Source organism: Rhinolophus ferrumequinum, chromosome 19 (genome assembly GCF_004115265.2).
Source record: "Rhinolophus ferrumequinum isolate MPI-CBG mRhiFer1 chromosome 19, mRhiFer1_v1.p, whole genome shotgun sequence".
Lineage (NCBI taxonomy): Eukaryota > Metazoa > Chordata > Mammalia > Chiroptera > Rhinolophidae > Rhinolophus > Rhinolophus ferrumequinum.
This window is the reverse complement of record NC_046302.1, coordinates 15,170,865-15,187,868: the sequence shown is the minus strand read 5'-3', so window position 1 is coordinate 15,187,868 and position 17,004 is coordinate 15,170,865. Positions and strand designations below refer to the sequence as shown.

General features: G+C 35.9%; 1 protein-coding gene across 1 annotated transcript; it reads right to left on the bottom strand.

The window, feature by feature from the left end:
* Positions 1–13,282: 13,282 nt before the first annotated feature.
* LOC117011823 (60S ribosomal protein L29-like) lies at positions 13,283–13,793 on the bottom strand. Its single transcript, XM_033087533.1, has one exon. The coding sequence runs from the start codon at positions 13,782–13,784 to the stop codon at positions 13,305–13,307; it is 480 nt and encodes a 159-aa protein (XP_032943424.1). The 5' UTR covers positions 13,785–13,793; the 3' UTR covers positions 13,283–13,304.
* Positions 13,794–17,004: the final 3,211 nt, after the last annotated feature.

Sequence of the window (17,004 nt, the reverse complement as noted above, 5' to 3'; positions counted from 1 at the left end):
TAATAAATCTAGATTTATCATAAGTTACATAAATGTCTAATCATTATGTTGTACACTGAAACTAACATAATATTGTATATCAACTGTAATTGAAAAATTAAAAATTATTTAAAAAATAAAAAAGTAACAGAAAATAATAAGTAAAACAATTTTTTAAAAGAAAAATATATAATGAAACCCATGAAGATTGATGCTTACAATAGAATTTTAGAAGTTACCATTCCCAAACAAGTTGAGTTGGATCTAGAATAGGCTAGAAATCTTATTAATTCTGTCAATTTGTTTGTCAACAGGAATAGTATAAAAATAATTTTTTTATGCTTGAGGTTGCTGACCAAAATTATTAAAATATACGTGATGTGTGACAATGAGTCATCACTATCAGGTTAGATCAAAATGATACATCTAAGTGTCTCACCCTGAATTCTGGACTCGCAACATAATAATTAATTAAAACACTCTGAATGTATGTTCATACAGGATGATCTTGAAATTTAAAAGAGTAACTTAAAGTACAAAAGGTGGGAGAGAACAAACTGAAACTCTGAACAACAACAACAAATATATATATTAAAACCTAGAGCAACTTTCTACTTTAACTTACTTTTAAAGAGAAGCAAAAAAAAAAAAAAAAGAATTTTAGCTTTCAAATAACTGATAGCTTTAAGCATAGCTTAATAATAATAAAAAAAATATTAAAAGATACCACCATACCCAGGATTTATTTTACTATCCTTCTTTATGAATTTTGTATGGCATAAAAATTTGGGGAAATTTATTAGGTAATTTTAAAATTTATTTTAATGGGAACTATACAAATTATTTACTATTATGTAAACATTAAAATAGCTATCAATAAACAGAAATATTATAACAAATTTAAACACAAGTATTTATGTTTTATCTGCCCCTAAAATTCTATGATTTGCATGAATATAACTTAGAAATATTAAGACTATTGGCCAATTATTTCTGACTTTGAGGACGAAAACACTGATAAACGCACATTGCTTACAACATAATTAAATGTCAGTAGTTCCCAAAGGATCCATGATGGACATTGAACTCATTCTCTGCTTGGTGTATCTCAGGTATCAATAAGCCTAATTAAGAGTGTGAAAGATTGGAGAATCTGAAAGAAGTAAGATACAGACAGCAAGAAATACCAGTGAGAGTTGCCTAGGAAAAGTTCCCAACTAAAAAGTGACAGAATGATGTCAAAGTTCAACCAAAAACAAAAGCAAGGAAGAGCAACCTTTTGAAGATGGTATCCTGACCTGAAATGTCAATCCTAATTTACGTCATTCTGTAATTTCAGTTCATTCCTCTTATTTAGGGACTTGTTAAATATTTGAAAGTCATCTTTTAAAATTTGAAGCTACTTGGTAGGGTTACATATTAAATTTTGATCAGTGACCTCCAAAAAGGGATTTGTATATAGCTTTCTGAGAGGGACATTAAAACCCAGTGAGAAGGAGGTGCTGTTTACATTACCTGGAACTTCCCTCTCAAACCTTCACCTTTTTTTCCTTTCCTTTTTTTTTTTTTTTTAATTTATTGGGGTGACAATTGTTAGTAAAATTACATAGATTTCAGGTGTTTTCTGTATCACATCATCTATAAATTACATTGTGTGTTCACCACCCAGAGTCAGTTCTCCTTCCATTGCCATATATTTGATCCCCCTTCAAACCTTCAATTTTTGATCAATGTTTTAAGCTGGGCAAGTCAGTTCTCTCCTACCTCAAATCTCCTAGCCAAATTTTTGACTAATCCAAAACATTCTTCTCAAAGGTGCCTTTTCCTTCTTCTCATTTAAGTATCATCCTGTGCAGCCTCCAGAACCTAATCATCAGTTTAAAACCCCTGTCACGTCCCAAGGATCCTAAATTGGTACTCCCAAGACCCTAGCTTTCCCACTAAAATATTTTGAATAGTGGTTGAAAGTCAGAGATATTAAGAAACTGGAATATCAAGTAACCTAAAAACCACGTGTTTGGAGTGCAATTATGCATGACTGCCATTTACTTACCAAACCCTGGTCAGAATCCAACAGACCCTTTCAGACGCTCCATTTACTGTTTCTTGTCACCCTAATAAAAGCTGTATTGTTATAAAAGAATACATATTAACATATTGTTAAACAATTTTTTACCCCTCATCCCACAAAAAAACAGGATCATGCTGCTAGCATTATAGCAATAGATCCTAATTTTCTGATTACCTTCTTTACTGGAAATTTTTTTACCCCTAAATCGATTAAAGGAGGGTGGTTCTACAAATTTGCAATGGACACATGAACTTTAGTTGATATGAGAATTATAAGTATTCCCTGAAACACGCTATGTGAAGACATGGCAAGATTGTAGTTCAGTGTTAATGCTTTAGTTTTATTTGGTTTCTTATAATTTCTGTGCTTCGTTTGGCCCCCAGAAAAGGTTTATTATTGGAGACCAGTTTATTCTATAAACTTCAATAGACTGCTATCTGACATTTAATCCATCAAACCTCTCTGCCCACCTGGGAGAAAGGTTTGCAAAGATTTTCCTAGTGAGGTGGCTAAATCAAGAACCTTGGATAATTTGCTTAAACTGAAACAATTACACCCTTATAAGGAAGACAGTAAAAAAAAAAACACAATTCAATCACCCTATATAATGTAACAGATTCCTGGTCAAATAAAGTCATTACAGTGAATTACAACACAGATGTGCGTTACTACTCTGGACTCTTCAGGTCCTCATTAGAGAAAAAAGAAGGTGTTTTTGCCATGAGGACTGATGCCATTAGCAACTTTTCACCACATTCTTCCAAAATGACCTGATTCCTCCTGTACTTATGTGTTTCCTCTCTATCTAACTTATTTTCTCTCTCCCCCATTTGGCTCTGTCATTTCTACTGCTCTTTTTTTAATTTTTATTTTTTCTATCATTAAAAAATAAATTTATTGCAATCCTCTCCTGCCTACTCCTCAGATGGTTTGCTTCTTTCTTATTTTAATTTCAGATGCTGAAAATGTACTGAACACATGCACACACACTAACACGTGCTTGTGCATGCACACACACATATGCATGCATGCACACACACACACATACATATACATATGTGTACATATGCACATACACACAGAGCTCCCAAAATGATTTGATGTAAATGCAGGTGGTGGCTTTCAAGTCAAAAATATTTTGTCCTAGATAGCAGGTACAAGTCTTCATTGTAACAAATAATAAAGGAGAAATTTTGTTATTGTGCTAAAATAGAACTAATCTGTCCTATAAACTGATACAGATTTATCTGTTTACCTGACAAAGTAGTATTTATTTATATTCTCTACTCCTTCCAGAAAGACTTGGGAGGCTAACCTCATTACACTAGGGAACTTTTGTGGTGGTGAAGCTCTAACTATTACAACATGTTACTAAAAATAGCTCTATAATTTGAACAGCAATAATAATCCATATCATGAAACTTTTGACCTGGGTAGACATGGATTACAGTGTCTAGCTTTTAAATGTATTCTTTACATATTCTAATGCACATTCAAATCTGTAAGATAAGTGAAATTTTTAACCATACACTGACATATAATATGACTTAAAACATAATAGCATAAAGGGGAGGGAGGGATGAATACTTAAAACACAGAGGATTTTTAGAGCAGTGGAACTATTCTGCATGATAGGATAACATTATAATTTATCAAAACCCATGTAATGAATGTACAGCACCAGGAGTGAACCCTAATGTAAAGTGTGGACTCCAGGAGATAATGTGTGTCGATGTAGGTCCATGAGCTGTAACAAGTGCACCACTCTGGTGGGGAAGTTGATAATGAAGGAGGCAGAGAACTTATGGGAATTTGCTGTACTTTCCATTAAATTTTTCTGTGAACCTAAAATTGCACTAAAAAAGCCTATTTGAAAGGTGGTGGGGAGAGGAAAGAGGCAAATTGGCCAAGAAAAGAAATGTGATACAAAAAAGCATAACAGCACAGAGGAAAAAGGTGTGTGCTGAAGCATTTCCCGGTACTGAGGAGCATGCACACTAAGTCCACTTATAGAGGAAGATTATTTGCAAATGTATTGATGGATGCTAATTTCTAAGTGAGTTTCTACATATTTGCACTCTTCTCAACTCAAGATTATTCCTGATGTGAGAAGTTTCCTGCTGCTCCTTAAGTGACTTTTCCTTGTATTATCTACTATCTGTGATGATAAAACTTCTGAGAAAACAAAGGTAGAAAACAACAGTAGAAAAACAAGAATAAAGCACAAGACTTCCTTGTTTCATTGCCTCCAACAGTCTTATGAGATATTGAAGGTGAAAGAAACTGATTTCCATAGTTACCCCACCAGACACAGACCCAAATTCAGGCTTCTGGAGTTTCAGCTCATCATTCTCTCAAACAGGCCATACGATGTCAGACAATTAAGTTTGTGAACTCACCCTAGAAAAAGCGCTACATACCTCATTGCTGAATATCACTACGGTAACCTTCGAAGTACTCCCCTTGGGAAGCTATGCACTGATGCCAGTGCCTAGTCCACCCTTCAAAGCAATTTTGGAACTCTTTTTCTGGAGTGGCCATCAGAGCTGTTGCTGTTATTACCCTTGATGTCCTGAATGTCATCAAAATGTCTACCTTTCATTATTTCCTTTATCTTTGGGTAAAGAAAGAAGTCATTGGGGGCCAGATCAGGTGAGTAGGGAGGGTGTTCCAATACAGTTATTTGTTTACTGGCTAAAAACTCCCTCACAGACAGTGCCGTGTGAGCTGGTACATTGTCATGATGCAAGAGCCATGAATCGTTAGCAAAAAAGTTCAGGTCGTCTAACTTTTTCATGCAGCCTTTTCAGCACTTCCAAATAGTAAACTTGGTTAAATGTTTGTCCAGTTGGTACACATTCATAATGAATAATCCCTCTGATATCAAAAAAGGTAGTCACATCGTTGCAACAAGTATGCGAACTTGATGGTCAGACCTTGTACTGCAATTAAAAAAAAAATGAATGCATTCAGCAGACGTTTTACGATTGCATTTTAAATATCTATTAAGTATTAATATCCTGAGTCTGTCCTTCCAAATCCCCTACATCCCACCCATATTATCCTTAGCCGACCTCACCCACTCCTGATGATGCCTGTATCTAAAACTTTAGAACGGATAGCTCTCCTGAACAACAATCTTTTGTGCGTAGTTAATATCTCTACTATTACACACTTGATATCAAAAACTAACCTCATTATCTTATCGCCACTCAAATATATTCTTGATCCCCTTCCTGCAATAATGACGCCTTTATCCATCCAGCCACCCAGATAGAAGCTCTGTATCCTGTTTCCCCCAAAATAAGACCTAGCCGGACAATCAGCTCTAATGCGTCTTTTGGAGCAAAAATTAATATAAGAGCCAGTGTTATATTGTATTTTATTATATTATTGTATTATATTATATTAAAGACCCAGTCTTATATTATAGTAAAATAACAACAGCTCTTATATTAATTTTTGCTCCAAAAAACGCATTAGAGCTGATTGTCTGGCTAGGTCTTATTTTCAGGGAAACATGGTAGGTCCCTTTCCTTCCCACAAGCAAGCATAAGTTTCCTTATTTATCAAGTCCTGTCATCTCTCCACCTAAACATCTGCCTCCTCCAACCCTTCCTTTCAATCCCACACAGCTCCCTTATTCCAGGGTCTCATTGTTTTTCACTTGCAGGCTGTGGTAACTTGCTTACCATTTTTCTCCATCACCACAATCCAGATCAGTCTTTCTAAAACACAAGGCAAATTCCGGCATCTTCTTCCTTAAAAACCCTTCCGTATCTCCCCACCACTTCCCAATTAAGTGCCACACCTTTACTTCCTATGCAAAGAATGAATGGTCTTAAACCCCGAATTCCTCTTCAGCCTCATTTTTCACCTTTCCCCTCTCACCCTCTGCATGTCAATTCTGAGCTTCTTATAATTTATTATAAGATACTGTAATATGCCCCTGTTCCTTGGTGTTTGCTGGAGCATACCTACCTTTCTGCTCTGCTCCAGCTCTGCTAAGCTGACCCCTCATCTTCCCTGACTCAGGCCACAAGTTATTTGTTTATTCTGTGGGATCCTACAGAGGATGAAATCCAGGTGACTGGATGGTCCCACCCAGGACTTGTATGTTATCATCAGAAGGGCTTCCTAATCTGCATCTCTATAAAAGCTGCGGTCCAAAGAAAAGAAGAAGCAGAGCCAAATCTCTCTCCTAGTCAAGTACCAAGGCCTTGGGTTTAGCTAATTTGTATAGACAGCCACAGGGAAGAGTAAACAGCAGTACCTCAGGAACATTCACAGAAAGGGTCTTTTCTATTATAGAAAATGGGAACCCTGAGATCCACAAAGGCCCCTGGGGCACTGTCCCACCACACTGGTAAAGCTGTCTGTCCCTCTACAGTGCTCTTGGAAGGTGCATTATAGAGGCTGAGAGGAGCCTCTCAAATCTGATGGTCAGGGAAGTCCTGGGCAGCCAGGTGACAATAAATTTAAGTAACTCAGAAAGGCTAAGCTAGTCTGTGATCACTCATGACATCAAAGCCAGCAAAGTAAATGCAACTCTTATGGCCCTAGCTTTGACAGGTTAAGTTGAATGTCCCTCCTTTGTCCATCCACTATATCCTTCAGCCTGCAAGAAGTCACTTGTCTCCAGGCCACTTCCTAACACCTCCTGGAGCTCTTCTAAGAGCTCCTTAGGACAAGAAATACTTTACTTAGTGCCTGATAAATAGTAATACTTAATAAGTGTTTGCTGAGTGAGTGAAAACATTTTAAGAAATACCACTTCTAGTTTTAATGATTCCTCTCTGTTTTGAAATCAATAGCTAAGTGTTTTTTCATGTGTACCCAGCATTGAAACTCCTGTGATAAATACCAGATAAGTCTGTTATATAATGTTTCCAGGTGATAATTTCCTCTCCTAATTAATTTTTTTCTCCCCTCTTAGTCATCATTCTTCCCCTACTTTAAAAAAAATATCTTTCTGATTCTGCTTCTAAAAGTTGGTTAAACTCTAAAGTCCTATTTAATGAAATAAATTCATGTGAGACAAGGAATATTTTTGCTCATCTTTCAGAGCCTAGAACACCATATGTTACCCAATTTAGACTTTCAATTTCAAATTAACAATTACATTTCAATTCTTTAAATTCCATCTAACATATTATCTTTTGTAAATATTTTAAAAATTCAGGAAAATAATTGCAATTATTATTATTTTTTTTTTTTTTAGATTTTTTTTTATGGGGGAAGGGGAACAGGACTTTATTGGGGAACAGTGTGTACTTCCAGGATTTTTTTCCAAGTCAAGTTGTTGTGCTTTCAGCTTCAAGTTGTTGTCCTTTCAGTCTTAGTTGTGGAGGGTGCCTCTCAGCTCCAGGTCCAGTTGCCAGTTGCTAGTTGCAGGGGGCACAGCCCACCATCCTTGCAGGACTCGAGGAGTTGAACCAGCAACCCTGTGGTTGAGAACCTTCTGGCCCACATGGGAATCGAACCAGCAAGCCTTCGGAGTTAGGAGCACGGAACTCCAACCACCTGAGCCACCGGGCTGGCCCACAATTTCTTCTTCTTAATGATGTAGGTGATGTTGGATCTTCTAGCAGTTTCTGAGAGTGGGCCAGGATCGTGTCTTGTGAAGCCGAAAAATGGAAACATGGACCAGGGAGAGGCAAAAAGTTTTTAAAAAGAGGATAGTTTATTAGAAGCAGGAGAAGATGTTGCAGCTCCTGAGCGGAAGGGGGTCCCGATTGGGGGGGTGCCCCATGACTGAGGCAAAAGCTCTTACTTTTATACCTTCCCTTGCCTTGGGTAAGGGAAGCTGTTTGAAGAAGGGAATTTGTTTGAAGAAGGGAACTGGCGCCTTCTAATGAAATTCCTCTACCAGGTTTGTTCCGCTTGCCCATCCTGAAGGAATTAGCAAAGTAACCCATTCTTTATCTATCAGATCAGCTCCATTTGTCAGGCCAAAATGATTTTTATGATTAACCTCAAGGCCTTGTTACATTTTGTCCTGGAGCGAAGGAGTGATTTCAAAACCTGACGTTTTATGATATGACTGTCTTTGTTTATTCCACCAGGGACGTCCCTGTCTACCTAGGGACATGCTAGCTAACCTGTATCATTAATTGTATTAAATGAGTTTAAACCTATAAGTTCATCAAAAACAGTCTTTGAAAAATTATTAATACTTTTCATAATTTTCATTATTTCTCAAATACTCAGGCCTCTAAGTATTGAAGATAAAGAAATATGAGTAGAGTATTACACTATACATATATCACCCTTCCACTTTTGCAATTTAACCTCAAATCTGCAAGGGATGTGATTGCAGTAGGTGGCATGAAGTTTATCCCCATTTATTCACATTTGCAGAAATACCACACAGGATCAGATTGTTGAGTGCATTTGCAGTTCACAAATTCAAAACAGAGATAATCCGTTTTAAAGCTGATTTAGGTACCCAAATCTAAGCAAGCCAAAATAGAGAAGCAAGGCATTGGTCAAAGAATCTGATATTGTTTCACTGTATTTCAAATCAATGCCTTCAATGCCCAGTAGGACATTAAAATCATCTAGACAGGTGGATATATAGATAGATAGAAAGCTAAATAGAGATAGAAAGATCTGTGGAATACAAGAACAATAGGTTAAGTAAAAACTGACTAGCATAGCAATAAAAGGTCATATTCCTCTTATTTTTAACTAAAATTAAGACCAGGATAATAAATATTCTCTTGTGAATTTTTGAGTCTAGCATACACATAATTATAAATGACTATTAAAAGACTTTGGGCCTGTGCTTCCCAGTTTCTTCCTCTTACATCATGCTAGTCTAGAAAGTACTCTAGTAAGCCTCACCAATTTAGTGAAATCTCGCCATCTTGTTCTTATTTATATCCTTGCAGTGATTATAAATAAAGGTGAGGAATGAAGTCATCATTTTTGAGTAAAATGATTGAGCACATTAATTTACAAGTCATAGGAGTATCTCTTTCAGAAAATCACAAGTAATGTAAATAGCATGGGATGTGAAATTGTCGTGGTAAAACACCAGAACCTTGCTTTGTCTATATCTATCTCATTCAGGGATAAAATTCCTAATGTTATATGTTTATGAAAATCACTAAAAATAATATTCCTCAGTGATTTTTATACAACAGAATTTCAAAATTGCTTATTTCTCCCAACATAACTATATTAGAATAAACCAACTAGGCCAATTCTTATCTCACTGACTAAGTCAATTATTAAAGGAAAATTAGGTATATGGCAAGGGCTTTCAGGACATCAAAATACAACCCAAAGGTAGACATCTACTGAGTTGATGCAAGATGTCATTTTCACTATCATATATCTGATTTGGGTAATATCCAAAATATAAAGAAGTCATATAGCTCAATAACAACAACAACAACAACAAATTAATCTGATTAAAAATGGATAGAGGAACTGAATAGACATTTTTCCAAAGAAGATATACAACTGGCCAAAGTGTACACAAAAAGGTGATCAACATCATTAATTATTGGGGAAATGCAAATCAAAATCAAAATGAAATATCACCTCACACCTGTTAGAATGGCTATCATCAAAAAGACAAGAGATAACAAGTATTGGGAAGAGTATGGAGGAAAGGAAACATTTGTACCCTGTTAGTAAGAATGTAAATTGAAACAGCCACTATGGAAAACATTATGGAAGTCCCTTGAAAAATTAAAAATAGAATTGCCCTTTCCTTGACTTCTCTAAGAGCAGAAACTGGACGACACTCTTGCATATAGTCGCTGTGTGGTGTTTTGGAGCATGGGTCTTGATTAGTAACATCCTAGATGATCTGAATTACCTAATAGTATCACATGTAGCTTTAAAAATATAGCAAATAAATTTAAAAAATAAGAGAAAGTGGAAAAGAAAAGTCATTTTCTCTAACTTCAGAGGGGAAAAAAAATCTCTGAAACAAATGAAGATGAATATTTTACTCCAGGTTTTTCACAATATGGACCAGCCTCACCTCCTTCTCCTACTATACCCTAGATTCTAGCTCCAGTGGATTACTTAACAGATGTCTGAATCCTCTGCAGAAGGAGGTCTTATTATTCTACTCAGGTTACCCCTTTCAAGGCAGGTAACATCCTAGTCATCCTTCATAGCAAAGCTCATACATTGCCTCTGGAAATGTTTGCCTACAACTTCACTCCCTCTCATGTGAATCAACAGACTTATTACCTTTTTGCCTTTGCTTCCACTGTATCTGTTCATATCACTTTTATAACAAGCCTCCCATTGCTTCAGGGTCAAGTATGTACACCCACCTCTTCTGCTGAGCAGACTGCTGCAAAGACCTAACTACCACTCTCTTTCTTAGTCAAAAACAATAGGCATCTATTGAATGTGAGTTGCATTAAACAAAAGTCACAGTCAGAGAGAGTGCAATCTCTGCTCTTTATCACTTTTGAATGTATTTTATAAGATATAAAACATCACTGCCATTTAGTGTAAGTATGTATGAAGCAGCAGCACCATGACTTCCTTTTCTGTTAGAATCTTCTCCCGCCAACTGATTATGGCACTTAGTGGAATGCTAGGATTGGGTAACTTCCAGAAGCCAGCTCAACAAATGTCCATTCTATCAGGCTACCAGACCTCATTCTTAGTATGCTGTTACAGAACACAAACAGGTCAGGATGTGCCCCAAAGGTCCCTAGAAGATTCTACTTACTCTCTGGAGCAATATGTCTCTGAACCTTGCTAGGTCCTCTATGTTCCTGAAGGATTTTCCCCTTCTCCTCCTTCAATTACTTTAGTTTCCCTTCATCCAGTTCTAGTGTGGATTTCAAACTTATACTGTCAGCTAAACCACATATAAAGGCTGATTAAAATGTAACCAAAGAAGATAAATATATAGGCAATCTTGGGAGAAAAGAAAGGAAATCTCCAGGTGCTAGAAATAAAACAGGAACTCAAAGACAGAGCAATCATTTTGTCACCTGATCTAATGGGGGCTATAGAAATACTGGCTCTAAAATTAGTCTCCAGCTCCTGGGGGGAAAAAATGCATGGCCTGGAGGCCTTGAGAAACAGGTAGCTGACACTTATATCCCGACATACAGTCAGGGACCTGGAGTGGTGACCCCCTATATAAACAGGGACGCAGAAACCCTCTTACTGATTATCCTCCAGGGAAACATAAAAAACTTTCTGCTCAGGGCTCTTGGTATTCATTGTATTATCAGAAACAAAACTCCAAATCTGAAATGTATGTAAGTATAGAGGAATATTTAGCTATCTAGTTGTGTAAGATTCCCAAGTTCAGCTATCAACACAAATACTGCTACCAATTTAACTCACTGAAATCTTAGCAAAAACAAAGGTAATACTATTTTTGAGAAGCAGTCCCATAATCTGGGATGCATTAATTCCCATAGTGAAGCAAACGACACCACTAAAGAGGTATTTTCAATTTTTAAAAAAAGTTATAAAACAAACAGGAAATGAACAACCAGAGTATATCATAAGCAACAACAACAACAACAACACACACACACACACGCACACACAAAAGGGGGAGAGAGAGAGAGAGAAAAGAAGAATTGGCATCCTTAAAAAACTGATGCAGGGCCGGCCAGTGGCTCAGGCGGTTAGAGCTCCGTGCTCCTAACTCCGAAGGCTGCCGGTTCGATTCCCACATGAGCAGTGGGCTCTCAACCACAAGGTTGCCGGTTCGACTCCTGCAAGGGTTGGTGGGCTGCAACTAGAAACGGCAACTGGACCTGGAGCTGAGCTGCACCCTCCACAACTAAGACTGAAAGCACAACAACTTGAAGCTGAACGGCACCCTCCACAACTAAGATTAAAAGGACAACAACTTGACTTGGAAAAAAGGTCTGGAAATACACACTGTTCCTCAATAAAGTCCTGTTCCTCTTCCCCAATAGAATCTTAAAAAAAAAAAAAAAAGCTGATGCAATAAGATATCTGAAAGAAAACTTAAAATATTTAGAAAATTGACAACACTATAAAAACTGATTTAACAATAACATAAAAATTGGAAGGATAATGAAAAGTAGCCAAAAAATCCCATATATATAAAAATGAAAAGCACATCTTGAAGTAATTTGCAGATCGAAGAAAAAAAGACAATGTAAATTAGAAGCCTCTAAGGATCAAATGACAATGAAAACACTATGTATCAAAATTGTAGAATACAGCCAAAGCAGTACTTAGAATAGATGTGTTGTTTAAAGGTAGATATTAGGGGGGGAGAAATGAACTAAGCGTTCAACTCAAAAAGCCAGATAATAACAACAAAATAAAGCTTAAATAGGTGGAAGAAAGAAACTTAGCAGGATTTAATGTAATAGAAAATAAAAAAATAAAGATGTGGGATAAAAAAAGTTTTAAAATAAAAAGATTAAGAAAAAATAGACAAACCTCTGAGATATTTCCCAATATAAAGGGAGAGAAGCCATAAATAAATAATATTAGCAGTGAATATGAGGAGAGATAAAAATGTAAATGAAAACTCATTAGACACTGTAAGGAACAACTTTATGTTAATAAACATGAAAAGTTAGAAATACAGAAATTTTTCCAAAAGTATAAAATTATATAGTATAAGAAATAAAAACTCATGACCACTAAATAATTTGAATTTTACCCACCAGAAGATCCCTGACCAAGGCAATTTTAAAAATAAGATTATATGAATAATCTACAAAAATAAGGTAATGTTAATGCTAAACATAAACTTTTCTGGGAAATATAAAGTAAGAGATGATTCACAACTCAATTCATGAAGTAATATATACTTTAACAAAATATCAGACAAGCCAATCATGAAAAAGAAAGTATAGGCTAAACCTACTTTTAAACATAAATGCAAACATCCTAAATTAAGCATTAGCAAATCAAATCAAGCAATATACTTCATTTTATTTAATTTTTTTAAATTTTTCAATTACAGTTGAATACAGTATTATATTAGTTTCAACTGTAAACTTAGTGATTAGACATTTATATAAATTACAAAGTGATCACTCTGATAAATCCAATACCTATCTGACACTTACATAGTTATTATAATACCAGTACTACTATATTCCTCATACTATATATATTTTACATTTCCATAACTATTTTTTTTTTTTTTTGGCCAGGTCCTGCCTCAGCTTTATTGGTCCAGGTAACACAGGAGGACACTAGCCCCACGCAGACAGCAGCCCAGGGTCCCCCAATCTCTCTGTCCTCCATCGGCAGACAGAAGCCTCTACTCTGGAGCCTTCGTGGCAGCCTGGGCACCTTTGGGAGCCGGGGCCTGAGCTGGAGGCGGAGCTGCAGCTGCAGGACCAGCTGGGGCCTTGGTTTGAGCCTTGCCCTTGGCTTTTAGCCGGCAGAGCCTGAGACCCTTGGCGATGCGGGCTCGAACATGTTTCCCAAGCTTGGGGTGGGCAATGTAGGCAAGTCGACTGAGCTTGCGGCTGCCGCCCTTTGGGATCTTGGGCTTGACCTCCTTGGGCTTTCCGAGGGCCTTGATGGCCTCAGCCCGTGCACTCAAGGCCTTGGCGTTGTTGGCCTGCATCTTCTTCAGGCCCTTCTTGTTATGCTTCTTGGCAAAGCGCATGTTCCTCAGGAACTTGGGGTCCACCCCCTTGAGAGATTCGTATCTTTGTGATTGGGGTTTCTTGATGCCGTTTCTGTGCCATTTTCGGGACTGGTTGTGCGTGGTGTGGTTCTTGGACTTGGCCATGTCTGCACCCAAGCCGCAACTCCCAAACTCCTGGGACCTGAAGCTCCATAACTATTTTATAACTACCTTTGTATCTCTTAATCCCCTCCTCCCTTCACCCATCTCTCCACTCGCCCATCCAGCAATCATCAAAATACTCTATATTTACGAGCTTGTTTCTATTTTGTTCATTCCTTTATCCTGTTCTCTAGATTCTACATATAAGTGAAATCATGTGACATCTGTCTTTCTCTTTCTGACTTACTCCACTCAGTGCAATAGACTCTAGGTCTATCCCTGTTGTTGCAGATGGCAAGATTTCATTTTTTATGGCTGAATAATATTCTATTGCATATATGTACCACCTTTTCTTTATCCATTCATTAATTGATGGACACCCAGGTTGCCTCCATATCTTGGCTATTGTAAATAATGCTTCAATGAACATATGGATGTCCCTTCAAAGTAGTGTTTCGGGTTCTTCCAGATAAATACCCAGAAGTGAGAGTACTGAATTCTTCTATGTTTCTTGTTATAACCTTTGTTTTAAGGTCGTAAGTTCAAGTTAGTCGTAAGTTCAACAAAATTGATTATCGTATTCCAGGGTGTTATTTTGCATACGGATATCGTTATGGATTTCTAGAGTTACATTTTTAACTCATAAGCATAAATAAAAGAATTAAAAACATTTATATAGTATGGAATTAGTACTACCAATATATAATGTGCATCCTTATTTTTCCCTCACAAATTTGGGCAAAAAAGTGCACATTTTACCGGGCAACATACAATAATACGACCTTAAACAAGACAGTAGAGGTTTTTTTTCTCCTGCTTAAATGTAATCCTGATGTAGTTAGTGCTGAACTCAAATTGCAGCTCTATAAATTCATCAGGGACAAAGATCCTTCTTTCATTCCGTACATTTGCTTGCATTCTCAGAGGTACCTCATGATCCCAAAATGGAGACTGGAGATCCAAACATCATATCAATGTTCCAAGCATCAGAAAGAAAGACAAGAGAAATGCAAAAGGGTACACTTATAATAGGAGTCATTTTGTCCTTTAAAGAAGTTCTTGAAGTCAAAACCAACTACTTCTATATACATCTCAATGGCCATCCCTATATGTAAGGAAGGCTGCAAAATGTAATGTTTTTTGCTGGGTATATTCTATCCCCATTTTAAAGAAAGAAGCAATTGTGTAGATAGCAATCTCTGATACACCAATATACAAAAAAAGGAAATCAGAAGTAAAATGGTAAAGAAGAAATATATTTATTATTATTTGTCAAGGACATGGTTTTCTACATAGAAAACCCAAGAGAATCTATAGATAAACTTACAACCAATAAAAGATAAACAAGGTTATAAAAACAACATTAATACAGAAAAAATGAAGAGTTCCTATAGACCAGATACTTTCCTGTACAAATAAATGCAGTTTCATTGCAATATTATATACAGATACATAGTGGTAGGGAAAACAATCAAATAAAAGATGTATAAAGAATTATAAAATGTTAAATATATAAAAGACTTAATTAAATGATGAAATAAACTATTCCTACATGGGAAAACTCAATATTTTAAACATGTCAATCCTCCAAAAAATTAATCTATAAATGTATAAAAATCCAATCAAAATTCCAAAAGCATTTATATGGAATATGCAAAATTTACATGGAAGAACAAAATGCCCAGTATAGGCAAGACAATTATTAAGAAAACTAAGGCAGCAGACCTGCTATAATGAATACAAACATATTATAAAGCTGTAATAGTTATCATAGTGTCATAGTAATACAAGAATAATCAAATAGACACATAAAACAAAGGGTCCAGATGTAAACCCCTACTCATATTGGAAAAATTGACATAAGATAGAGACAGCATTGCATAGTGTGGAAGCAACAGACCATTTAATAAATCATGTCAGGATAATGGTTATCTACATAAGAAATAAATAAACTTAGATAGAAATCTAATCATCACAGCATAAAAAAAAATTCTTTTAAAAGAAAACATTGAATGTATTTATGGCCTCGGATAGTGAAATATATTTTAAAGAAGGCACAAAAGGCATAAACTATAAAGAAAAGGTGAATACATTTTATTACGTTATAATCTAAAACTTCTGTTCATCAGAAGAAACTTTTAGAATACAAAGGCAATTTATAGACTGGAAGAATGTACTTGCAACACACGTAACTGACAAAGAATTGATATCCCAGTTATATCATAAATGCTTAATAACTATTATGAAAAAGACAAATGACCTAGTAGAATAATGGGCAAAAAGACAATTTACATCAAAGCATATCCTAAAGTCTAGTGAACAGGGAAAAACAAATAAAAGCTCTTTAAAGATGTTCTTTTATATTTATCAGTTAGGCAAATATTTAAAAGGCTACTATCAAGTGTTGACAAGAACATAGGGAAATAGGAATTCATGTATTTGGCTGTTGGGAGTATAAATTGGAGAATAATTTGGTAAAATCTAAGTTAAGATATAGATATATTCAACCCAGTGATGCCACTTCTAGATATATCCTAGAAAGACTCTCAAATGTGTACAAAAAGACCTTTAAGAATATTAATTGCAGCATTTTACAAGAATAAAAAATGTAAAACTTTGGAAAATTTAAAAGTTTTTTTTTTTTTTTTTTTACTGTCCAATTACTGGGAGAAAAAATAAATTATTGTATATTAATCAATGGGTTCTTATATAGCATTTTAAAACAAGCCAACTCTACATATGTCATCATGAATAAATTTTAAAAATATAGCTTCCTAGTACAGGGAATACATGAATATAATTCATATTAATTTGTTAGTGATGTCTCAGGCCCACTTCCTTTCTCAAGAAAGCAAGAACTGAGGACTTCTAAGGAACAGAGGAAAATGGTCCCTGAAAGAGCAAATAAAGGCCATGAGTTTCCCAAAAACTAAAAATTGTTTAAAATAAAGCCAAACTATAACTTAGAACTAACTGCCTGTTATTCTCTTACTTCATTTAATATGAGGAAACGGTCTGAAGTGACAGTCTGGCTCCCATTTCTCCATGTCCGCTGTGTGTACCGCACCTAGTCCTGCCTTTATAAAAATGAAACATTACAAATCCTCACACTGGAGGCCTCTTGCTTACTTTACATCTTCCCCGCAGCAGATAGTGGTGTCTTCAGTCAGGAGTTCACAAGTAAATCCTATATTTTCAGCAGTTTCTACAATAGAAAAAAATT